We start from the raw sequence: 27,805 nt of genomic DNA on the forward strand, positions 1-27,805 counted from the left end.
GAGAAAAATATCTAGGGGAAAGTTTTAAGGTTTCGTACATACTCTTACTTCGACTGCTTCATAGTTTTCCCATAATCCTTAAAAGAATCTGACTTATTTAAAAAAAAAATGAAATGTTCGCAGCCAGAGTGTGTGCGAAGCTTGAAAGCCTTCTCCTAATACTTTCATTAGTTGAAGATTAAATCATTAATCTTTAATACCCGAATGTGCTAAGATTCTACTTTCACTGAAAGACTTCTATTTTTACTTAATCATCTGTTTTCTGTTATTCCATTAGAAATTTATTAAGAGCTCAACCCTTTAAGGATCGAAATTTATTAAGAGCTTAACCCTTTAAGGATCCGTGAATCACCGTTGATGTAAAAGTAAAAGTATTTTTTTACTATAGAAAGTCTCTGCTTTTTAATCTTGGATTGAAGAGAATTCGAGGTTTCTAAAGTAAAAAATTTAAGATCAAAATCCGGAACAGCAATGCACGGACTGAGGGTCGATTCGAACTTGAAATTTTTGAAAGTACTTTGAAAGTTACATACAATTACAAAAAATATTAATTTTTGCAAGATTTTTGGACTAAAAAATCTGGTTTATATTATATATAATATGTTTATAAAAAATTTAATTGTTTTATCAGTCTTTATAATCATGTATATTTTTATATGGAACCTTTCTAAACAGCTGTACTCTGAAAGTCGCTATAGAAAACGTAGTTTTGAAAAAAAAAAAACGCTTTTAATGTTTGGCAAAGTGTAGGAAAAAGCATTCGTTAAGTGTGCTTCAAAAATTCGGAACCTTTGGGCACTTCAAAAATGTTTTCAAATATGGATTATATCCAACATTATCCTTAACATGTTTTTACGTCATTTAGGTACTAAAAATAAAAGTGAGCAATAAAAAAATTCAGTTGGATATAACCCCTTAAGAACAAGTGAAGATAACATCTTGGCATCTTCAAATTTTAAGTTAACTTCGAGTTTTAATTATAAACTTTACTGAAAGGAATAGATATTTCGATACTTAAGACCTTCCCCAGATTAGAGGATTAGCTCAGTTTCTGATGATTTCAAAATCGTAAAAAGTAATCATTTTTATTGTCTTTTTTTCAGAATTCTAAGTTATATTTTTCCAAAAAATCGTGATTGATAAGAAGTTGAAGCAGTTTAGCCATATAGTTAAGCTTTAGGTCAAAAGCCCATATAAGGATCTAAATAGACTCAAGTTGATCCTCGATAACAACTAGCCTGTAAATTTTGGTAGTAATTTTTTATCCCAAACTATTACATTCTGAGGGACTTACGTCATCTGAAGCTTCAAAAACTACCCCTATATTAAACAAAGAAATTAAAAGTGTATTAAAAAAATAATTATTATTTTTAACCCTTTAAAGACGAATGGGATACCGGTGTCCCAAAAATAAAAACTAATTTATCGGACTATTAAAAAGACAAAATAACTTTCCATGGTCAAAAAAATTGTTTTGTTTGTGAGACACCGATGTCCCACTCGTCCTCAAAGGGTTAAAACAATATCTATAGCGTTCCTACCTCAAAAAAGCTTTTCAAAAAGGAAAACGATAAAGTGAAGACAGCTTTGATGCAAAGTTCTTTTCTCATGTTCTCTTAATACTTAATGATTTTGGGTTGGGTAAATTTTTAGAAAAAGACGATTTTTGCCAAAACTTTCGGCTCGAACCGCAGGACTACCTCAGTGGTCAAATCTAGAATTTTCTTGCTTTGTCAATTGGTCTAGGAAGTGGCTCACAGGGCATGGCATTTAGGGCTCTACAGTCTACACTATAACTATTTTTCTTAATTTTGACTGGAGTCGAAACCGAAAGCTTTGGGGAATATCGTCTTTTTCTAAGCTCACCGGTTCCCTGTTATATTAGTAATTACCAAATTGTTCTTTCACAAAAGTTATTTAACAAACTAAATTTCTATAAAACTAGAGAATCGATATATTGTTAAATGTGTTTAGGAAATTTTAAAAATTATCAAATCATCAAATTTTTAATATTTTATATAAGGAGCCATTTAAAAAAAGGTCTTACGATCAAACTTATACACGTATTTATTCTTCAATCGAGTTTAAATTAAACTGTAAATAAGGCTATTTGTACTATTTTTTCGGGTTTTAGAAACTTTGATTGTTTTGAAAATCTAAGTCTGAGATCCTAATTTTCTCAAAGCTCTTTTATTAGGATGGTAAATTCGTTTTGGAATGGAAGATAAAAAATAAAGTTTTTTTTGTTGAATAAATATTTCTAATTAATAGTTTGTTTTACCTTACGAACATTTTACGAATATTTTTGATTGCAAGTTTTTAAGGTTCTTAAAACAATGCTTAGATGTGAAAAGAATTCCTCTTACTGCCCCTTTTTAGAAAAAAAAAATAAAAGATCCCGTGCAGAGGCCCTTAGAAGTGCTGGGTTATGGGAAAAACCTATAAACCTGATTGGGAGAGCGTCAATCCCAAGATGTAGGACGTACTTCCTGCAGATGAGGCTCCAGGCGTTGGTCGACTTCCGAGTGTAAACCGTGGCGACTTGAAGCCTGCTACATCCTGTCCTGCACCTTCCTCAAAGTTCTCCCTGAGCGGTTGAGGAGTAACTACGTAGATCTTTTCCTGGGTCAATGGGGAAATGGCTACTTTGAGGTGCCCCCAAAGTGGTGGATTGATCTCTGTTTTGAAGTATTCATCCTCGTGTTGAACTTCATTGTCTTCAATGGGTTCCGTAGCTCTCCGATTTTCAATCTCATCCATTGAACTCTCATCCGACTGTGGGAGTTCATAGGAGGTTGAGTCATAATCCTGGGTTGTTTCCAGGGTAGTAGTTTGGTAGTATAGTTCATCCATTGAGGGAGTGGTCAAGTACTCATCAGGGATTTTTTTCGATGGCGCCAAAAGCGAAATGGTACTAGCTTTGTGGGGTTCAGCAGCAAATTCCTGCTCTGTCCAGTCATCGATGTTCTTCTGCAGGGTCACAAGATCAAACGGGAGTGGCGAAATCTGAGTGACATCCTTCTCATTCCTCAGTAATTCCCGGATATTTATTGTTGGCCTAACGATTCTATTGATAAATCTTGTGGATTTGTGTGATGGAGTTTGTGTGGCAGTGATGTACTGGGATTCTTCTTCAGCATGAAATTCCTGGCCATTGTGAGTATTCGACCATTTGCTGAAGCCTCGTAGAGGCGGCATTTTTATCTCACCCTCCCGGATGAAGTCATCAGCAAGCTTGAAGGGTTGAGGATGATTGTTGGATGTGTAGGGAATGATAATCTGAATTTGTTTGGGCCTCTTCGTGATCACATTGATAGAATCCAGAGGAAGTGGCGGAGGAGGAGGTTCCAAACCAGATTTTGCCCCACTAGCCTCAATGGATGACGATGTGGGCTTCAGTGGTTCCCGGTAGGGTGAAAATGTTGTCCAGGGTGTCGTTGTGGGAAGCCATGGTGTATGTTCTGGTCTCTGGGATACCCGTAAGTCACTGGGATCTCGTGTAAAAGGCTTTGGAGCATTTCCTGACTTGATGGCATGGAAAATGGGCGAATCAAGAAGATTTTTTGGCGTCTCCCGGTCTTTCTTTCCAGGAATTCGCTTCCCATGTTCTGATGCTGCCTGAATCACAGCTCTGACATCATCTTCAGTGAAATTGAACGTTTCTGGAGGAGCCACAACTACAGCATCCCTCGTGTCCAGGAAATTTTCAACGTTCTCTAAATTATCCTGCTGGACTGTAATGTTGTGCGAAGATGCAGCTGTGTAACTATCCGTGCTCTCTTCATGTTCAACCACAATGGGCTGAGAGATGTACTTCTGATTGGAGGGGGCCAGCAACTCGACAACTGGTGAACTAACTTCAACAACTTCCGGAGCTACTGTTGTCAAGACTGGCTGGACAATCTGGCTAGGGAAGTGAACCGAGGAAGTGAATTGAACAAGAGGTATGCTCTTGATGATCTCAAAGTCCGTCTGGAGATCATTGTAGGTCTCCTTGGAGACAATTTTCTGTGATGGAGAGATTGTTGGGGCGAAGGTTTCTACCTGAGAATGAGGATCAAAGTTCGTGGTGACATCTCCTCCTCCATTGGGAGACTTCCCTAAGGGCCGTGGGTAGTGGTATCCTCCAGATTCTTGAGAAGGAGGTAGGTAAAACCTGTTAGGATTGGGATTGTTGGGCTTTTCAACATTTGTCCCAACGATGATGTTGGTGATCTTTGCGACTCCTTGAGCATCATGTTGGGTAGCCCCATTGACTAAAAAGAAAGAAAGTTAATTACAGTTTACGGGAGGTCAGGGCAAGATGGCTTACCTTTAATCGCTGCGAAGGGTTTGTAATCGTAAAGTGGAGGAATGGGTGTGACACTGAGATTGGGTACTGGTATGGGTACCAGATGATGCTGCTTCTGGTCCTGGATTGGCAGAAGCTGTGGCGGAGGAAGGTACTCAGGACTCGTTACAGGTTGAGACCAGATATTAGCAACTTGTTGCTTTGCTGGTGGCAGGTAGGAATTCTGCAAGGGTGCTGGATGGTAATTATAGGGAGCTTTTTGTTGCTCCTGCACCTTTTCTGGCGTATTCACAGGTATCTCGGCGCCATTGTACATTGGCACCCATGGCATTTTATTGCACGGGAAGTATGCACTGTCCGGTCCAGAAACCACCTGTCGTTGCAGGTTCTGGTGCGGATTCTGTTGTATATTCTGTTGTATATTCTGTTGGTGGTTCTGTTGAAAGTTCTGCTGCAGTTGTGGTGGATTCGAGTAAGCCGGAACTGTGTAAGAGTTCACAGGATATGCAGTATGGACAGAAGCATCCGAAGAGACCTGAGAAGATCTTTGCGTGTTCTGATATTTGGAAGGAGGAACCTGAGTCTGAACTGGCTGAGGAGGTGTCGATCTCTTGGCGTAGCCAAAACCAAAGAAGCTAGCGATACGTTGAAAAAAGGATGGCTCATGCTGACGCTGCGGAAGCTGTCCTGGCGCAAAATGGCCAGGAATTTGTAACGGAGGTGGTTGGAGATTATCATTTGGTGCTGCAGGAGCATATCTAGGAGAGGAGGCTGTATCTGGAGCTGGGGTATCAGCTGCCAGGACTGCTGACACAGCTCCGAGGAAGACCAGACTTGTCATCACATCCCGCCAATCGATGAGCTGTTTGAAATATAGAAATAGAAAATGCATTAGGAAGAATGGGGGCAGAATTAGCCAGGGGTGGAATTAGACGATACAAGGGGTAACTCATACTAAGAAGCCCTTATAATTTATCTGGGAACGCTTCGCGAAACCCGAGAAATCCAATTTTTGCATCACGAAACCCGAGTTACTCATTTTTTTGCATCGCGAAACTCGAGAAACCAGATACCCTTGCCAGAAAGATGGAAATAAGTTACCCTTGAGACAATAGGATATTATAGTATTCTTTTAAAAAATATTGAGCGGGCCACTATTATTTAGAGTAAATACATCTCCTTCCCTCTTACTAAAAAAAAAAATATTGCTTCCTAACTACCCCGATCTTCCCTATTTCAAGTGTAATAAAAACGTGTGATAAAGTAAATACTTTTCGGTATATTCGTATTTATAAGTTTGATTTTAGTCCGAAAAGTTGATTTTGTATGGTATTTAAGAATTGTTTACCAAAATTATTGGTTAGAATGTGAAAACTTTTTAAGTTTTGAAAAATCTGGGAACAAAATGGAGTTCAATAACTAAATATATTTAATATTTAGCCAGAGACTTAAAGATTTCTCATTCAGAGTTAAAGTTGTTTCATGTTTTGCGAGCACATATCAGAATTTTATTTAAAAACCTGTTTTAAAGCTTATTATCGCTCATTAAATTGAAAAGAACTTTTTAATTAATATAAATAAGACTTTAAGTGACAATTTAATGTTATATCGGACACTTCTACTTTTTTTCAAAATTTCAATAAATTTTTAGTACAATTCCAAAGAATCAAAATGTCGAATGATAATAATAATAATAATAAAGCTGGCACAACATTCCATGAAGGAACAAGGCCTTCCCTCAAGGGGATTTCTAGAGATGCATTATTATTTTTGTTCTTATACGGGATGAGGTTGTCAGTCCCATGCCCGTGGAATCAAGTGCAGTAAAGCTCACTGGATGCAATTCGAACACCTTTAACACCAGAAAAAATCTTGGTGACCTAGTAAGGATTCGAGCCGGGACACTTGCATCATAGAGCGAGTGCTCGCTCAACCACTTGGACCCATTGAGTGCCCAACTGAGTGTGTCGAATGATACTCTAGTATAAAAAACTTTGAAAAAGTTCCATTGGGCCAAGGACTTCGAAAAACTTTTTGTCCGATATTGCACACAAATCAATGTTTGTATTTTTAAAAATATTGAGGAAAATTTTAAAGACAACAAGGACTATAAATAATTCTATAAGATTCTGAACAACACTTATGAAGGAAAGATATGCCAACTTTTACTCAGTTTAGAATATCGGATACTTTTCCTTTGTTTCATTTTCTAGAAAGTGATGCTCTATAAAGAAAAAGGTTACGTCTACGAATGAGTTCCTGTGAAAGAAACTTTGAAAGAGTTGTAAAAGCGCAAGGATTTCGAAAAACTTGGTGTCCGATATTGCCTGCAATTTAAATGTCTATATTTTTTATACAATTCTAAATGTTTAAATAAATATTTAAGAGAAAAAAGCTGATAAACTACTCTACAAGGTTCAGAACCACACTCCTGAAAGGAAACTAGGGGAACTGTGCCAAATTTCAGACAGCTTGGAATATTGGACACTTCCTTGTTTTTCATAATTTTATAAATTTTTAGTCTTTCTATTTTCTAGACGTTAATGCCAAAGATGCAAAAAACGTAGCGACTACGGACGAAGTCCTAGTTAAAGAGCCTTGAAAGAGTTGTAGAAGAGCAAGAACTTCCAGAAAGTTGATGTCCGATATTGTATGCAAAGCAAATGTGTATATTTTTAATCATTTTTAAAAGTATAAATAAATATTTTAGAGGAAACAAAAGCGATATACAAGGTTCTGTAAGATGATTTAAGATATATGTGGTAGGGTTCTGCAGGGATTTAAAAGGGAGTTAAGATAGAAGGAAAATTCTGAGTGAAGTTTGAAAAGATGTAGATTATTTGACAAGATTAGAAGCAGCTAAAAATATGAATGTTGGCAATGTATGAACTTTGTATTCTATAAAGTCCAGAATAGATGCTAATAAAGAATTATTATTACAAGGTTCCGAATAACATTTATAAAAAAAAAACAATGATGCTTAGGTGTAACCTGTCCGATATTTGGCACAGTACTCCTAAATCTTACAGATTTATGCTCAATATCAACAGTTGACTTAGTGTATAAAAGAAAGGAGTGAGAGATTTAGTTCTTTCGAGAGTGAAAAGCGTTTAATGATCACACCAAGGGAGTAGTGAGACAGTCAAGATATGTATAATTTTTGAAACTATAAAATATTGATATAATAAATTAGAAAAATGAGTTGCAGAGTATGTTTGCAAAAAATTAATACTCAATTAAAACCAACTGAATTTTATTAGCTATTAAATATAGCTATTGATCATATATAAAATGAGTCTAAAAATATGAACTACAGTCGCCTGAAATACCCCACTCTCCCCCACGTTCCCGCCTCTTTAAGTTTCTGTAAAAAGATCTTCAAATCAACTATTTTTATTGTTTCAATTTAAAGGGGAAATGCTTACAAAAGAATGTTTTAATGTCACAACTTTCATTTTGAATAAATTACCTATTTAACATAATGGACTATTACTATTACATTTGTACCCCAATCTTGTGCAATATATATTTTTAATATTTGAGTTGCAATCGTAGAGATTTCGCTTTAATCGTAAGCTATACTTCATGTTCTTGTAAAAAACTGACATTTTTATGCTAATCCCCGTCAATTAGCGAAAGTATTTCCCATAAAACTGTCGTGGAAATTTCGCTAAGTGCGACACTATCTTCCATCGTTTCCGAAATAATCAACTTTCCTCCAATAAAATTTTTGATAGTTGTTTATTAAGTCTTCTTGGATTGATAGACAAATTGGTGTTTCGCACCAAAAGCAAAGGTAATAAATTCATTCTAAAAAGCTCTAAATGTCTCAGAGTGATTCACACCAGTTGGGCAAGATCTCTACCGACAACGCCAATTACTTTCCATTGTATTCAGAGTGTCTAGCAATTGAGTCATTTTCGAGAGCATCTCACGCAGGAAGATGCTGAAGTATGCTCTCAATTTGGCTCAATTGCAATTTACAAGATGATGGATTTTTGTTGTGGAGGTCGCTGTTGGAGGTCTTCGTTCCAGAACGAATCATTCACTGTCTTGGCGGTTAACACTTCTTGTGGCGGACGCAGATGGAAGACTGAGTGTGAGAGTGAAATGTGGAGCTCCAATTGCCAAGATCACAGTCAAGGTTGCGGCAATTGCGTTTAAAAAGAAGCTAATGGAGATGAAGTTGATGTAGCTTTTGTATTTTATATTTATGATGAGACATCAAATATTCCAGAAGAATTGGATGTTGGATTAAAATTTCACGCTTCATCATGTCGCTCAATCCCTTGAAGCCCAAAAGACCCATCCCATCCAGAAGTCCCCAATTGGATGTTGATGAAGGAAAAAAAGGGTCTCGGTAAATGAAACGTCTCGACCAGGGGGAAATTAATAAAAGTCTGCTAAGGTAAAGTACCCTTACTCGACCGGGTTCCTCTATTCGACCGGTGGGTCAATTTTTGAATATTTGATGGTGAATTTCATCAATTTCTATGAATTTGTCACTGATTCGTATTATTTAAAGAATAATTGACCTATTAATGTTAGATCATACACAAAATATTATAGCAAATATAAATAAATTGAATAAATAAATCTACCGGTCGAATAGAGGAACCGGTCGAATAAAGGGTACTTTACCTTACTGGAGATATAATAAATGAATTCAATGATCTCTCTTGTTGAATAAAACAATAATTCCCCAACATTATAATGATGTTTGCCAGGGAATTTCTCACACTCCGCGAGACTCTCTTTGCGACCTAGTCTCCTACATCTGAGACAATTTTCCAGTGTCTATTGCAAATATCACTTTTATTTACAATATCAGAAGGTAAAATTGATAATTTTACCTCAATCACCTCGATATACCAAATCTCGTCTATCTTGTTTGATGAACAAATAAAACCGATTTTATTGCTGAATTGTATCGATTATAAGGAGTGTGACAGTTTCTCTTCCCAAACTGGAAAGATTTAGTCTGCTCACCTCCTCAGAGGCACATGGAATTAATTCACTGATTTATTTACACTGAAGTGATTTATTGACATTAAACTAAATGATCTGCAATGGCTTAGAAAGCTAAAGTTCATCTCAAATTTAAATTCACCGGCCTAACTGCTGAGTAACTAACTAAACTCAACGTCTTTACGGAAAAGATACATGACGAACATACTAATTAAATAGAACAATTTACAGGCTTCTCGAACTTATGAGTATGCTACCTATAATGGTAGAGGATTATTATTATATTATAGAGGACTATTATACGGATAGATGATTATTATGCGACATATAATAATAATAGTATAATCGTAGGTGGAAACGTCAAATTTTTTTGAAATAGGCAATTTTAACGAAAATTACTCCCAATGTGTAGCGGCTATAATGTAAATTATATCAACAACACAATTGTGGAACTAAATAAAATAATTATAAAGTCCAGATTCCTTAAAAATATACGAAAAATCATATATGTCAATGTAAGCCCTACAGCTCAAAATAGCCCCACCTTTCTGTTTACTTACTTACTTGTTTTTATCCTATCCTATAAAGTGCGAAAGAAAGAATTTTTTTAAGGCAATTTTTATCACTTTTCATACCAAAAGGTTAAAAATTTCACATGTAGCTGATAAATACACTTTAAATTCAGAATTGTTTGTCTTCAAATGAATTAATCAATTTAAAGACATGAAAAATGACGATTAGGGTGGAATCACCACTTTTCGCCAGTGCCCCACTTTTCGCCACATATATTGAAATCGCTATTTTTTGCGATGTGTGAAACAAATGAGCCACAAATTTCTTTGTATTTTTACTGCTGCTACGTATAGAGTCGAAAAATAATAATTATTCGTTTAGGATTTACGAATTTGAGCATTTTTTAGAGTAATATTTTAAGCAAGTTCATCGAATCCAATGTTTCTTACTAAATATACTAATTGTCATCAAATTTTTATCAAGCGAAAATACCTTTTTAGATCAATAGTTTGTCAATTGAATATTTAATTACACTTGTAGAATACATAAAATTTGTATTTAGTTAATTAATATTTCATTTTATATTATTTTTATATAAAATGAGGCATGGCGAAAAGTGGTAATATTTCGGAATGAGTTTACCACTTGTCGCCACCTCTTTTCAATAGGCGACGCTGACTTCACTTCGCAGATTGTCAGTTGTCAAATCTGCATTGTTTACTTTCTGCAATAGACCTATAATTTGATATCTCAAATAAAACTGAAGAAAAATCGTTTAAAGTGAGTAATAATAAGGTGATTATGAGAAAAAGAAATGCTAAATGTATTCTTTTTATAACATTGCCTAAAATAATAGAGTTTGGACCTTTTCAAGTGGGTGGCGAGAAGTGGTTACAAAACTGGCGGAAAGTGGTTTAAAGTGGCGACGAAGTGGTTATTTTTGCATTATTGATAAAAATTAGTTTTTAAGTAGTCCAACGTTAAATTCTAGGACTATTGTTTTCATAAATCAAAAGCCAATACATCTAAGTAGTTTTGTGTCAAATTTGAGTTATCTTGTAATAAGAGTTCAAAAGTTATAATAAAATTAATTCTTCTTTTTCCTAAACATGGCGATAAGTGGTTACTCCACCCAACTTGCCACGCTTTATAGATAAAGTGACATATATGCATAAACAAATTGTTAATTTGTAAATTTTCGTTAAAAATTACATTTTGACAGAATTTTGACGTATCTACCTACAGCAGTGAAGACGATTTCTGGCTATATGGACCCGAGGGAGTCCGACAGCCTTACATAAAATAGAAGAGGAAGAAGACAATTTCCTTAAAAAAAAAAGCAAATTTTTGACGTAAATTGCTCCCAATATGTATAGCGCGGACCTTAAGCGAAACCCAACTTTAAAAATCCTAAAAGAAAATAATTAATTCAGGAAGGTATTGAAACATGATATTTTACCATTCGAACTCGAACTCATCTCTTTGCACGTAACCTCAAATATCGAGGCAAAATTGAGAAAAAATCCTAAAGCGAAAAAATGGACAAAATTGCATTTTTGAGAAAACGCATATTGAGCCACTATTAATTGGCTATCACAGATGTCAGATGCAAATTACCGTACAAATTAATTGTTATATATTAAGAACATGACTCGAGGAAATAGAGTGTACATTTTTTAAGCATTTTATAAGATGAATTTGTCGAATTTCAAGGCCCTGACTGAAAAATTTTGTAAATTTAGTTAAAGATATGCCTCAGAAAGGTAAGGCCAATCACAATGCTGACTAATTCCATTATTAGTGGTAAAGCATCTTGGTCTTCAAGGAGTACGATATACCAATGTAGGGAAAAGTGCCTATGCTTCGTACAATCCCAGGCTTCATTGTGATTCATCGAACCCATTTTTTGAAAACTAGGGGAAAGTGCCCGGTTTTTAAAATATATTACAGAGTCACATTTATTCAGTAGTTCCTCTACTTTAAGGATAAAGTAAAATAATATTTTCAAGACCTTAAACCGGTTACGATTAAACTAAACAGACTGTAATAGTATATTTACCAGAGTTTTAAATTTCTGCTTTTATAGTCTCCCAAGAACATTTTTTTTTTAATAATATACACTTTTGTTTAAATAATTCCGAATTGCAGGTTTTCAATGTTGATCGAAGTTACGGAGCAATGAGGGTCTTATTTCTCAAAAAATTTCTTCAATTTTAATTGCAGAAACATGAACAGCATTTCTGGTGAAAATTATCAGTAACAAAAATAGTTTTGCTAAATAAAATTGTAATTTCAGTTATTAAAGAAATGAAACTGGTTATTAATTCATAACGTTCAGTGTAAATTCAATTTTGACCGCAAAGGTTACTTAAAAGTTAATTTTCGTTAGAAAAATCTCCATTTCTCTTCTCTTCTCTTAAATATCACTCTAAATTCAATTTAGCTCAATCGAATTTGGTATACAAAAGAATGAGATAGTCATATGCAAAACACGTGAGAAAGAAAGGGTTTCGAATTTCGATTTCATGAAATTTTCCTGATATAAAAAGTGTGCCGGAGCCATTAAAAAGAAAATTTAACCATTACTAAATTTAGAACAAGAAAAAAACATTTTTGTCAGTTAGTAGGTTGACAAGTAAAAGAATCTATTTTTCCCAGTAAAGAGTTTAATTTTTATCAATAAAAGAAATTAAATATGCTATTAAGCCTCTTTAAATCAAATCGAAAATGATAAAGTAATGTATAACTTTTTTTTTAAATTTCTCTTTGTCAAGAATATTTTATTATTTTTGGGCATTTATAGTTTACAATTTCTGCTTCAACAAGAATAATTTATTTGACGCGATTCTTTACCCCAAAAAAATTAACTCACAATCGAATATTCACGCATTCCGAGTTGCACGCATTTCGATGTCGCCTGTAAAGTATCTCAGCTACCATAAGCTTATCTGGGCTTATCACTGATTTACTGAGCAAATGATTTTTTTTATAGTCTTTTTTACCAGGTTACTGATCACAAAAACCCTTGCCGGTTTAAAATTGTTTCTTTTCTTTTCATTGACTAACTTACCAGGGAAAAGAACTCTCCCTTCAAACGTTAGTGTCTTCGAATAATATGAATTTACTTTTAGTTTTCTTAAGAAACGTACACATTTCCATTAAAAATTAGTTAGCTTATCATCAATTATTGATAATTATGTGATAATCATGTGTAAATCTCTTAAGAAAAGTATAAGAAATTCACATTATTCGAAGGAATGGACGTTCGAAGGGAGAGTACTTTCCCCTACTAACTTTTGGGATTCCTGCAACTCCCAGTATAATTGAAGTATAATTGTCATAAGAATTATTTTCTACAAAATATATTTTGGATGACAGTTGAATAATGTCAATGTTTTTTATCAGGTTTTCAATTTATTTCATCTGAATTTTAATAAGAGCAAATGATTAGTTTGTTTTTGCAATGGTTTGGCACATTTTTAAACTTCGAATTATTGTTTAATTAAGAAAATTAATTTAAATGTTAATTTAGAAAAGCTGAGTATAAGATGCAGTCCGTTATTATATTAAATCTGCATCATTATTTAGGTAATGGTATATCTTCTATGTTAATCCAATATTTTCTAAAAGCTATTTGTTTAACAAAATCACATAGTTTGAGCTTTTCAATGAAAATAATACTATGCTTCTGAGATAATTTGATGCTTTACAAAAGCAGTTCAGTGCCTGATAATTTCTGGGATTATTGCTCTTCTGAAAGCTACGCAATTTATCGGAAGAATAGACATCGATTAATTTACAATCGAAGAAATGAGCACCGATTAATTGTTCACACCGATTGAAAAACCATAAATTGGAATTATTGATGATGGGAAAGTCTTTTCTGAGCAAAATAACAAAAATAAAAACAACCACAATTTCGAGCGAAAGCCACGCGTAAAGAAATCGAGAGATGCGAATATGCAAATGTTTGTGGACTCAAACAGACTAATCTCACTTGTAACTCATGTCAATTTAATATAATATTTATTAATTTATTCTATTTTCGCTTTTCTTTCAGTGAATCTTCACCTATTTTTTTTCCTTCGTGCTGCGAGAAAAATCAATATGTGGAAGCTTTATCAACGAAGGTGTTGAATTGGCGTAAAAGAAAAGACCATGCACTGTAATTAGCATAATGATGGGAATATGGTTCAAAAAAAATAGTGTTTATTGCAATATTATTTATGACATCCTAAAGGTGTCATCTTGCCACGGGAAGTCTATTAAAATCGGCAGGTGGTAAATCTCTCCGTGAAATTTTTCAGATTTACCTTTGTAGCAGAATGGTAATTCATTTAGTGTAGAGGGAGAATAGGATTTAATGCAATTGAAATGGTCAATCAATGCTAAGGTCTTTGGCATCAATTTTATTGTTGCAATCTGTGCAACTTCCGCTTCCATAAAAAGGCTAATTTTGATGAATCATCGAGAGTTTTGTTATGAAATCTCTGAAGATGACACAAGAAGTTGTAAAATTGATTATAGCTTTGTAACAAAATCAAATTTATTGGGCAGTTGTGAACTTAATACCGGAACTTTGATTACCTAAACTCACAAAAGTTTATCAAATTTATGGTCTTTATAGAAGAGAAATTTTGTTTATTGTTTGTTAGATATTTTTGAGGTTTGGGAGACAACATTTTGCCGCTTGTATTTTAAATTTAGATGTTTACTTAATTATGGACTTTAAATATTTGCTAAGAGGGTCGTAATTAAATAACATTTTCAGGTTAATTAATTACTTTTTAAAATCAGATGCACTTGATTTTCAATTTTACAAAAAGGGCATAAGTAGTTCGAGTATTTTCTTAATGGGTTGACTCATAATTTTAACTGGATTAAAAGGCATTCGCTTGTTTGTTTTGTGAAAAAGAAATGATAAAGATTTAAGTTAAAATATTAATTGACTGAACGGTTAATATTAAACATTTATTATTTTGAGTTTAAAAGCTAATAATGCTTCTAATTCAGTTGATTCGAACAATCGAATAAATTGTGTCTAAATTTGAATATTTACGATTGTTTTGTTAAAACCTATTAACTTCATCTATTCTATTTATTCTATTTCGTTAAATCGTTCGTGATGTTTGTAAATGCTTAAGAACTTACGAAATGCTCATAAATAGTATAATCCACCAAAAGGTTCGTAAAAGTGTGTACTTTTTTACAAACATTGTTTGCAATATAATGGCTTGACGAGCATTTTTGTTCTTTTACAAACATTTGTTCACAAATATTCGTACATAATACACACATAGAAATATTTTCTTAAAATTTTGTCATTTGTTCGTAAAATTTTGCCAGATGAACAAAAATGTACGAATGAATGTTTGTAAAAAAAAGCAAAAATCGCTCGTCAAGTGATCATGTTACGAACAATGTTTGTAAAGAAGATACAAATTGAATAGAATATAACATCCTCCATAGACATCATCTTTTAGAATCTATCTTAAATTTTTAGAATTCACTATACTATGGAAATTGGATTCTAATAATCGGATGATAAATTTTACTATCCTTTTTTTAGATTTAACCACACTCTTCTCAGAGGTTTTAATATCCGTATAGTACACTGAGAGAAATCCGAAAAAGTTAAAATAACATTCCGGAACTGTTAATTTTACCCTGCAGTATTGATCCGAAATCTGTGTAAATATTACCCTTTTTAGGTGTATTGGGGGTTAAAGTTACCCTTTTCATGCTAATTTTACCCTTTAAAAGGTGTAAAATTAACAATAAAAAATGTTGATATATTTTGACACCTAAAAAGTGTTAAAGTTATGAGGAAAAAATGTTAATCGCACCCTCTTTTTTTCTCAGTGTAGATCTTACTGGCTGGATAGAAGATTTTATTAACCGGAAAGATTTTATATTACCTAAAGATTACAACAGTCATATTTTGAAAGCGGTGAATCATTTCCTTTCTTGGGAACGGTACCGCAACAAGGTGTTTGTTCAGAACGGGAGCAATCTTGGTTCGATCGAGCGAATGGGAACATGGAGCTCCGTATTTTGAGCCTTGAGGAGTGGATAATTTGGTTATCACAGAGTCCAGGACCCCAAGATTAGATATCACAATTTAACTTGAAGATAGTTGAATTTGATGGAGGATAGTAACTTCATTGTAAAATTTACCATCTCAAAATGTCATGTTAGAATGTGATCTCAGAATATCTTAAAGGGTAATGCAACAGTTCATGATTTACTTTGTACAGACTTTAGGAATTCGTGGCGCAATCGAAAGAAGCTCGACCGTCATCACAAAGGTCTTGTGTCCAATCTAAATGCGATCGCCAATATTGGAAAGATACTTTCATGCCCCACAATGGCTTAGAATCTGAAAATATCAATCAGAAAATCAGAAAGATCGCAATCTTTCAAACAAAGATCAAGAATTAATTCAAATAGAAAAAAATTTACAGGATTCTACATTCTAATAGATATCTGGAAAGTAAAGTGTACTATACGACAAGTAGACTTTTTTACTATCTGGGTATTAAAATTTTGTGTGGAGGATGGTAATTTTTACCATCCTGATTTTCACGGTATATGAGTAATTATAAAACATTAAATTTTTAAATCTAATATTCATGGCTAGGGTGGAGTAACCACTTATCGCCACTTTTAGGAAAAACTGAAATTAATTTAATTATCATTTTTAAACCCTTATTATAAAGTAACTTAAATTTGACACAAAGTTACTTAGGTATGTTGTCTATAGATATGTCACCCTAATAGTCCCTCAATTTAACGGTCGATTACTTAAAAAAATATATTTTTATTAAAAATTCAAAAATAACCACTTCTCGCCACCTACTTGAAAAGGTCCAAACTCAATTATTTTGGACAATATTATTAAAAAATATATTCAGCGTTGCTTTTTCTTCCTCATATCCTTTTTATTAGTCATATTATATGATTTTTCTTCGATTTAACTATAGGTGGCGAGAAGTGGGTTACTGGCGAGAAGTGGTGACACCACTCTAAATCATATTCTTTTTTAAAGTATTTAAAGTACTTAAAGTAAACGTAACAAACTTTGCAATAACCTAGCTGAAATGTAAATGCCTAGCTCTTTAGAGCTTTTTTTTAAATTGAAAACTGATTGAGAAGATCTTTCATAAACCTTTAAATACAGAAAAAATTGAGGAAAGACTGGCATAGTTGCAGCGTTATTAGCCTTTAACTCAGAATAGTAAATCTTTCGATTGGCACCAATAATTTAACCTTAAACGCTCTTTGTCTCACATGGTCTCACAATTCAGAAATCTTATCCATAAATTTTCTGTATTTAAAGATTTAAAAGGTCCTCAGGATAAGCTTTAAAATTAAAGAAATCGTAAATAAGTTTGATATTTCAACTTCAGTTCCGTTATTATTAAGTTTGTAAAATGTTGTTTAAAAACTTAAATAAATATGACACTTAAAATTTAAAATTCGGTAGTTTAAAGATATACTTCAGAAAAAAGGATTTATAATGAGTTATAAATTATTAAGTTATATTGAGTTGATAAGTAGATTTTTTTAAAATAAATAGTTTAGTAATTATAATTTCGATTTCCTTTATTTTATTTGCTTTCCTTATGTTGACTTTGAAAAAGAAAGTAAGAATTTTGAATTTGTTTATAAATTGTCATACCTTATGTATTGGAACATTGGAAGGCTTTCAGGTTTCGTACACAACACTTCATATTTTCCCATATTTTTTTGAATGAATCAGACATAATAACGATATATTTTAATAGCTAGTCTTAAGTCACACATTTCTTGAAAAAAATTGGTCAGATTCATTAAGGGAACATAGAAAAAATATGAAATGTTCAAAGCCAGAGTAGGTATGTGCGAAGCCTAAAAATCTTCCCCTACCGTAGAGAGCTACTTTTATAGATTTCATTTACAACTAACAATTTTACTTGATAACTAGAAAAATATTTGTTGTTTCCCAAAGGTCTTTTGAGAAGGTAAAATAATTTCTTTCGTGAATATCGACTAAATTATGACTTATATAAAAGTTTAGAAGACCACTAAACCAACTAAACTACTTTTAAATTGAGGTTCCTTCTCCCAAAAATTCTTCTCAATATTGCATTTCTCTGTGGTGAAGAAGAAGACCCTGAAACACCATTAAATTTACTTGTACCACTTTATCATTGTTTTCCATGTGAAAATTATTGTATTATAAAATCAAGTGCATCCACTGTCTCTCACCTACGATGGGTATTTCTTGTGAAAGAAGGAGAAATTTCATGAAGAAGCTTCCAATGCATCACATTAATTTCACCTCATCTTTTAGCATTAACTAACAAGACACATGCCAAAAAAGGAAGTTGTACACATAGAAACTCTTCGCGCCTTTTTGCACATAAAACACCTTGCTTTGATAAAGCCAATGCCGGTTTTTGCGCAGAGATCGTTAAATTTCTGCATAAAATTTCTGGGTGATTTTGATCATGAGTGGACTTTTTTTTATCTTACAAAAAAACATTCAAAGAAATTGTATCGACTTGTCACGTTCACTGATTTTTTCACAGAAAGATTGGAGTAAGGAAGGAAAAAAAAGTCAACGAAAATCCGTGTTCAATTTAATTACAACTTTAGAGACAGAAAGACTTTCTTCTGGGGAAAAACTTCAACACTCAATCACTCTCTTTGCAATAAAATTGAGTTTAATTGATTCCCCAACACCCAGAATTATCTTTTGGGCAAAAGACACGGATTTTTTGAGAGATACTCTCGCCGGATCTGCTTAAATATATTTCTGAGTCAATTGCTAATTAAATCTGTTCTCAATTGATTCACAAAGGTGTTTGTTTGTTGGATTTGAGTGAAATTTAACTTTTGAGGTGAACATATTCGAGGGTGGACTTGATATCTTTTTGGGAATTTTCAATTAGACATTACCTCTTTCTGTGCAATGATTAGCATGAAAAATTGGAGTGAGACAAAATAGAAATATCTAATGAGTTTTCATTAACAATGCCTTTCGAATGTGTTAAATTTCTCAAGACTCACATCCAAAGATTAATGACTTTTATTGGCTTTTGGATTCGTGATGCCTTCAAGAAAAGTCCAATGCTGGTGTTTAATCAATGAATTTGATTGTGGTCACTTTGAATCTATTTGTCGAGCATGCAGCGAGTATTTTCTGCATTAATCACATTGGGAAAATTTCTTCTTATAAAAGTTGAGTGGTTTGATTGATTGAGAGCCAATTAAAAGAAATGCCTGTTAATCAAATATCCATCCACATCTTTCAGCTGCCGCTTGCCAAGAAATATCGCGCCAAATGATGAATTGAACAATTAAATTAGAAACACTGTTTGCAAAAGACTTTGAGAAACAAGTGCAAGAAAGATGACTTCAATGGGGTACCACAATCTTTCTCATAAATCAAAATCTCAATCGAAAATTGCACACTTTGAACAAGGTTATTCTTTTTCCTACCTCCACAAATACTCCAACAACTGACAATTTGGTATAGGGGAAAGTGCCCATGCTTTGCACAGTCCCAAGCTTTACAATTAGAAAATTTTTCCTATGTTTCTAAATAAATGTGATTCTGCTATATATTTTAAAACAGGACACTTTTCCCTAGTTTTTAAAATTTGGGTGCAATGAGTCAAATTTATTGATAAACATATGAAAAATTTAGTCATTATATGGAATCGGGCAAAGAATAGGCACTTTCCCCTACAGCTTTTTTTCTACACAAAAAATACCCGCAACTTTACGTGGATGGGGTATTAAAGAAGCTGAAAAAATATGTACACGAGAAAATTTCACTCATTGAATTCCCATATTCAAGATTCTCGGCTATGTCTTCTTTTTCTGATGTTGAGGTGTGAGTATGTTTGCACTAAAAACAATGCTATTTCCGCCACATCACACTTTTTTCATGTGCTATTCCTTCATAATTGGAAGAAAAAGAAAATCACAAGATAAGATGCAAACTTCCATGCTAATCCCACCCAACTTATTTACCAAGATATTGCTCATTTGTGGGAAAAGCAAAGACATTGATAAATTTCTTAAAGTTGAACTAAAATCAGTATTTCTTCGTTGAAGAACAATACCCTAAGACCAAAAATCCAGTTAGATTTTTTAATTCAAAAAGTTGTTCTTATGGGCCTCTTACAGAAGTGTAAGTCCTGATGGGGCTCACGGAAATTAACATATAACTTATTAAAGGAAAATGGGGAACTGAAGGTGCCACCCATCTTTCAACTTCCTCGGAGTGAATTGTCCACGGCGACTGATGTTCACTCACTGAAGTACTAGTATGGTATAATTGCCATAAGCAACAGGAGCACCATATAACAACCTTCAGCACTCGCCTAGAGATGATGTGTTGGATGTGTCATAGGAATGAAGGATTAGGATTGGTGGGTTTGGCTGTCGTCTGAGTTAACAACTGTCGAATGGGCCATACGCTCTACAGAAGTTTATTTATTTTTAAGTACCATGTTTTTTTGTTAAACAAAATTTGTTGTTTTCTTTACAAATTTAAGAGTGAACAAAAGAGGAAGCTTTAATATCGAAAATTGAGGCAGTTTGGTAGAAATAGAAAAAAAAAATCAACACCCCTTTCATAGTTACTTGAAATGGAATAGGAAAAACTAAAAACTTCAATATACAATAAAATTCCATGAACAAAACATTTATTCCTTGAAGTCTTGAATTATTTTGAAATTTATTCGTTACTCCCAAAGTGTAAATAATTTATAAAGTAAAATATGGATTTGTTAATTGTAATTAGGCCCTGAAGAAGATCCCATCCAGGATCGAAACGTTGGCTGAAGAAAATAAATTGAAGAACAGAAAAATAAACCGAACTGCCACCTTGACTTGCCTTAAATATCCATACGGTCGACAACCAGAAGTTCATATATATATATATATGTTACTTTTTCAAATTAAAAAACTCAAATTAATAACTTTGAATTGAACCACAATTTATGGTCAAGAATGTAAGAACTCCTCGGTAAGACTTATAAGGTATACGACTCCAATAGTGTCAACGTATTTGATTCTTTGTAATTCAACAAATTTCTGTCAGAGATGTATTAATCTAAAAACGGCTCAAAGGTTCGACGCTTCACACATGAATAAAAGGGTTTATAGACAGAGAAACTATTCCTTTATACTTTTTTAAAGTTTCCAGGTAATTTTTGGTATCTGATAAGAGTAAAATCAATTCAAAGTTACAAAATATTTCGCTAAATGCTCAATCAATATTGTATGTAAGATGTTATTCCCCATTATTAATTTTCAAAAAAGGGGATCTCAGTGTCACAATAGGCAAGACCGGCAAGACCGTTGGCTCTTGGGCGGTGAGATATCTGACTCGACTCTCACAGCTGTGAGTTCGAGTTCCACCCGGTGCAAGCAACTGAATGTCGAGAAAAAGACATTTTCACTGTGAACGTAATAAAATGCACCGCCTCTGCCCATAAAACCTTCAGGAGCACGGAAGAAGCTTTCACTACGGGGAAAGCGTTCCTGGGCAATCTACGATCAGCAGATTCTTCCAACACGAGGCATATTGTAATGATTACATTGTAATACCAAATAAAGTGTCTCGATAAGATTAATAATGATAAATTTTCAAAACCGCTTATTGTTGGTTGTCTCTTTTAACAATGAAAGGATCAAAAATAAATAAAAATCCAAAACAAAGTAGAAAAAAGAAATGAAAAAGACAATAAGTAGGAATTTGCCTCAACCTTTATTGTATCTGCATTTTTTACAAGATTTTTTTAAAATACTTTTTAAAATTTGTTTTTCAAAATCAGACTCAGAATTTACAAAAAAATAGAATAATAAATTCGAAAACAATTAAATTATGAAAATCTGTAACTGAAGGAGTTTCGTGGTATAATTGGTAAGAGCGTATATTTCTTGGGCAGGGCGACCCCTGGCACGACTGTCGGTTGTGACTTCAAGTTCCTGCCGGTGTAAAAGATTAAAACGTCTGAAGGGACATTTTTTCTCGTATTACATTGTAAATTGATTAATCATTTGTAAACTGATTAAAATGCGAAATGGCCAAAATGATCAATACATCCAAAACATATAAAAATTAACCCGCTATCAGGTAAGACTGTCTCAAAAAGATACTGTGAATAGGGGGAGGTGGGGCTATTTTGAGATATGGAGCTAGATTGTTATACGACTTTTTCGCCTATTTCTAGATGAAGCTGATCCTTATAATAATTTTATTTATATCCACAATTATTTTGTATATCCAAATGGCATCATGTTAAAATCCAGTTTCCATTAAAAATATGCGAAAAAGTCGTATAACATATAAAAGTAGCCCCACCTCCCCCTACATATTTTTTATTCATTTTAAGTTGTTTTGGTGCCTTCAGTCATAGTCTTGCTGACATTTCTTTTGAAGGTTTGAATTCATTTTGACCCTACGTTTCGTTACTGATATCAGTAAAAAGCAATAAAAAATATTTGTGCAAAAAATCTTGCTTTCAATTTCAAGAAAAACACAGATTTAAAGTTATTTGACTAAATTACATGTATTTTTTACTGAAAAATATGACGTTCTATTTTGCACTTTAAAAGAATAAGCGAAAATAAAAGTGTTAACTTTAGAAGCGAAAAGAATTTCTAAAAATGTTTATATTTTCTCTCCTGATGGAAACAGCCCCGTTCTCCCCTATAGTAAAATCAATTGATCAAAAAGATTTCAATAAATTAGTAACCATTTTTATTATTTAGAAATTTAGTATTTTTGTGAATCTTTGAGAAATCTGAGGTTTGAAGCCCGTATAAGTTTCCCTTACGGTTTCGATACAGTCACTAATGTAAGATTTGCGTTAAATTTTATTAATATCATAGGCACTTAATTAAAACAAATAAAAAACATAGTGTACAAATGTGTGTAATGAAATTAGAAGTCAATTTTGCGTATAAAAACATCACGAATTTAATGCAATTTTGGGGCCAAAAATGTAATAAGTAATTTTGTAGAACATTTCAAATTTCTCGCTTACCAAAATAAAATGTAAACTCGCCAAAGTGTTTTTTTTCTTTAGTTTTCCTACTAATTTACTGACCCAAAATTGTTTTGCTTAATTTAATGTATCTATGTATGTATAACATGGAATGTTGCATTCGTAATCTTTGACTTTGATTAATTTATGGGAAAAATGTCTCACAGAAGGAGGAAACAAAAAGTAGAGGTAATAAGAGAATATGATTCTTAATTTTTACCCATACGTTATAATATATTCAATGTTTAGCCTAAGTTAAAAATCATTTGAAACATGGATTTTAAGCCTTAAGATCTTGATGTGCAGTGAAACTTATACAATGTTTCATAGGACTAGGGTAAAATGAGGTAATTTGGAACCATTTATAATTTCGGACACTTGCGATTTTCTCACTCTGTTTCAGATGAGCAAAGAGAAACCAAAGACCGCAAAATAGAAGAAAAACACAGATATTTTAAATATTTGGTTTTAGAGTTAATTATTTGACAATATGTCTTCACCGTCCTAAAATAACCGTGGAGTGTTCCTGGACTGGTTGAGAGCATACTTGGTGGGAAGAGTGCAGCGAGTGCGAGTCTGTGGCGGCCATGTCAGTGAGCCGTTGCCCTGTGAGTTTGGTGTTCCTCAGGGATCTGTGCTTGGTCCTTTGTTGTTTCTTGTGTACGTGAATGATTTGTTGGAATGCAGTTTGAATGGCTCCATGACGGCGTATGCTGATGACATGGCTCTCCTGTATTGTGGTGGATCGGAGGACATTGTATGTGAAGCGATGAATCGGGACCTTGATATTATCAGGACTTGGCTTGATGCAAATAGAATGGTGATGAGTACAAAAACTGTGTTAATGAATTTTGGGCACATGCCTTCCGGGCCTCGTTATCTGGTATGCCACTCTCCCGATTGCTTCAGAGGTATTGGAGCTTGCACACAAAAGTGTATTGGAATTCAGCAGGTCCCGGAATTCAGATATCTTGGAGTCATTCTGGATACAAAGATGACGTGGCAGCCCCACATTGACGCAACAAAAACTACTGTGAGACAGGTCACAGGGCAGATATATGCCCTCCGTGCATGCTGTGCGCCTCCTCTCGTGAGATCGTTCTACTTCGCTCTAATTGAGTCGAGGTTAAGGTATGGTGTGCCTTTTTGGGGTAATGCCTGCAAGACATATATAGGACGGCTCCAGGTGGCGCAGAAATCAGCTATAAGAGCTATGTTGCGTGCGGGGAGAAGGGAACACACTCGCCCATTGTTTGAGAAATTGAGAATCCTGCCCATTCAGCATCTGTATGTCTACAGAGTCACGGAGATGTTCTTCGATCGGTGTGGCCAGCGTCGCTTTTTTGGCAGAGCGGACGGAATGGGAAGAAGGGGACGGGTCTGCGTAGTGCCCAGGCCGAGAACTACGGGATTCTCGAGGTCCATCAATTTCTCAGCCCCAACTATTATAAACAACTTGACATTGAAGTTTCCGGCGCTGTCCATGGAGATAGTCAGATCGTGGCTCTATTCGGCGTGCACTGAGGAGGTCGTGAGGATCCTAAGCTCCGCGTATGTTTAGTGAAGTTTATGAGTGTTTTTGAACTTGCCAACCCACATCATTAAGTGAAAACTTTATATACTTAGTTATTTATTTTATTTTAGTCAGATAGAAAACCAAACAGCCTTATTGGCTAGGTTTTTCAAACCTCTCTCTGTGAGCATACCCATCTTCCCATATAAGTGACCTACGTGCATATGTACGGTCCCGAAATATACAACCAATGAAGGGATTTTCCATCGTTTTCATCCCGGAGGTTGGAATCGACACTAAGACGGCGATGGCCGCATGGGGGGTGGGAAAAACAGAGATGATAATAAAATTCAATTCAATTCAATTCAATAATTTTACTTCAAGAAGCTTCAGACTTTTAATGATAATTCTAAAATTAAACACCACTTAAAAAATTTTCTGTTCTGTAAATGTGAATATTGTTAATTTAATCAATTAAATTAAGGTTTAAAACACGACTTACTTAAAAAAAATAGATATAGATATTACTTTAACTTTAAAGCTTGCGGAGTTAACAAATGATCATTTCTAAATTAGTTTAATTTTGAATGAAAGCATAAAATGGTGATATAAAATTATCTGTTTTCAGATTTGAAGATTTAACCCTTATTATAATAAGTATTTTTAGATTCAATCAGGGGCATGACATTTCCTATGTTTCCCATATGTTTCTAGCGCGCCGAAAAAACTTTTGAGTTTATTAGCTGTTTTTTGTCAGTGTAGAATGAATTAGCAAAAAATATAAATGCAAAATAAAAGTCAATTTAATATTGAATAGGCAACCGAAAACCCCAAATTGGCAACCTACGTAGTTTTGGAGATATCTCATGAAATGTGAACGAAAACAGGGAAAAATTTACACTAAAATCGGTCGCATTTTTAGAGCTAATGTCCCCCCTGGGTTCAACAATTTTGCTTTCTGATATATTTTAATTAAATTTGTCAAAACCAGTGTTGAAATGTATTCTTAAATGTATTTGAAACGATAGAGATTACGCTTAATTTTAAAGAAAATAAATTGAAGTTAATGAATTTAAAATAAACTCTTCTTGATGAAAAGGATGGATGTCCTCTTCATCAGGACCACGAATACGAAGCATTTTTGACAATTTTAGAATGTTTTAATAATTTTTCCAATAGGTTTTATATTTTTACTTCGAATTATGAGTATCGTGTGATTTGATACCTGATGAAAAGGACATCCATCCTCTAAACATCGTAAAAGAAATAAGGAGCAAAAGTTAAGCGGTTGAGCCTATTATTCCGTCCACTACTCACAACATTCTATCAGATCGACAATTTGTCCAATAAGTAATTTTGGAAATGCTCAATAATAATTTAAAAAATTCAAATTCTTTATACATATATTTTAATTGATAAACACTTAAGGAAATTATAACATAAACAGAATTGCTGACGAGTTTTTTCACTTCCTTTCAAGGTTTTATGTGATTTTCCACACAATTTTTTATTAAAATTGTATTAAACATTTGTGAACTCCTTTATAATAAAAAAATTACTATTTTTCTTTCAAAATTCTTCAAATTAGTAAACAAATAAAAAGGTACATTAAAAGAAACATTCCAAAGCGTAGTTTTTCGACGTTAGAAAAATCTGTGGAATTTTCAATAGAAATATCGAGAAAAGATTTATATCTTTTTGCAGAACTTTCTCAATAGATATGGGAGTATTTATGAATTTAATTATTTGCCCAGAAGTGAAGTCCACTGAAGAGACATACGATACGCACTTTTCGAAGGCACACATATCACCCAGGCCAACGAGATAATCTGATCCAATCAACGAGAAATCGAATTAATTTCACCGGGCATTTACATAAATATGTATATATCAGAAAATTGTCTCTCACAGAGAGAGTGAAAAGTGGATCAAAGTGGAGGACGTACCATTGTGGGTAATAGTTTTTGTATAAATTGTGGATATTCCTAAAAGTTGTCGTTTTGCTCCTGTTTGCAAATCTCTTTTTTTCACTTTCTCACTTTTCACCGATCACGGGGCTTTTCATTGCCTCAACAGCTGGCATTTCTTCAGGAGATCACTGAAACACTGTCTGTCTTAATCCTTTTATTTTGGTTCCAGAGATTGTCCTGGATGTCTCTGACTTTTTGGCGGGATTTGTTCACTTAACCATCTTTCTTTGAATTTTGAGTTGAAAATTTTCAAATTTTAATCCTTCAAAAGGATTTGTTGCTTGATGTCTCAGGATCGTCCTGGAATCAGCGGGATCTTGTTGATAAGTTAGTCCTCCAAGACAGTGAACTTCACTAGAGTCACAACAATAAAACACCAGCACTGCTAACTGCGCGATTCGCGGAGGAATAACACCGAAAGAGTGGTCCGTCACGACCGAGACACAACGCAGAAGTAAAATGATGAGAAGACTTTTATCGCGTTTATACCTCACTGACCCATTTCCAATCCACTTCTACTCTTCTTTGACGGAGGTGAGTTCGTGCGTCTCTGACGATCAGTGTTGATGCCTCACAGCTCTGCACGATACTCAACCACATCGACATCCAACAGGGCTAATATGACCATTTTTTTTAAAGCAAAGCTTGTAACTTCACTTTTTTCCTCCACAACTTTTCCCTCTGTCATTTACTTTCTCACCTGGAGATTTACGGTCTTGGTACTTTGGGATGGAATTGCCGGAATGTTTATTCTTTCTTGGCGACACATAATTTATGCTAGAAACAATGACCAACAAATAGGTGATTGTTTGGGTTGGAAAAATCTCCCTGAGAATTGTCTCATGAGAGCTTGTTCAAGAAATTACCGGGAATAAATAAAATCACATTCAAAGTCATTTTAGGATGTTTCGTTAAGTGATTTTCTGGTGAAGAAATCCTCCAAAATGAGATGTTTTCTAAGAATTCTAATACAGAAATTCTTTGATTTATTGTTGATATGAAAATTGTGTGGCTTGTAGTTACAAGAAATTTATTAATAAGTCGAATAGTTGGTTTTGTAGCATTAAAACTTTTAGTGGTTTGATAAATCGATCATAAAATCTCTCTCTCTTTAATGAGAATTTTAGTATTGATGTCTCCCAAGCTCTTATCAGTTCCTCACTTTACTTATAAGGGCTAACAAGCAATGAAACATTCTAGTTCTAAGAATTCGGTTCTAAAACTTTACTTACCGTAAGAGATTTTTACAAGAAGATATTGGAAGAGTGTTTAAAATTTAAGACAGACCAAATTTCTGTCGCAAAATGATTTCAAAGCACCAAAAAATTGTATTGTGCTATATAGTATCACATTAAATACTCCTATTTTTTTTGGTTTTTCAAACAAAAATTGACGATTTTTGGGAGAAGGCTATAAGTATGGACTGGTCATAAGTAATGCAGGCAGCAACCCCAAATGGACACTAGAACACGAGTTTCAGACTTAAGCGGCCTTCAGACTA

At 33.8% G+C, this 27,805-nt stretch overlaps 1 protein-coding gene across 3 annotated transcripts in view; it reads right to left on the minus strand.

The window, feature by feature from the left end:
• The window catches only part of LOC129808219 (uncharacterized), a 28,438-nt gene extending 1,651 nt beyond the window's left edge, over nucleotides 1-26,787 (minus strand). For 2 of the 3 annotated variants that reach the window (XM_055858026.1, XM_055858027.1), the window contains exons 1-3: nucleotides 26,281-26,787; nucleotides 4,313-5,153; nucleotides 2,487-4,256 (exon numbers count right to left, since the gene is read on the minus strand). In XM_055858026.1, coding sequence (XP_055714001.1) covers nucleotides 2,487-4,256; nucleotides 4,313-5,153; nucleotides 26,281-26,283 — 2,614 coding nt within the window. In that variant the 5' untranslated portion in view covers nucleotides 26,284-26,787. Of the gene's footprint in view, nucleotides 1-2,447; nucleotides 4,257-4,312; nucleotides 5,154-26,280 lie in introns of all 3 variants that reach the window. The other variant, XM_055858024.1, reaches the window with a different exon arrangement.
• Nucleotides 26,788-27,805: the final 1,018 nt, after the last annotated feature.

Source organism: Phlebotomus papatasi, chromosome 3, assembly GCF_024763615.1.
Source record: "Phlebotomus papatasi isolate M1 chromosome 3, Ppap_2.1, whole genome shotgun sequence".
Taxonomy (NCBI): Eukaryota; Metazoa; Arthropoda; class Insecta; order Diptera; family Psychodidae; genus Phlebotomus; species Phlebotomus papatasi.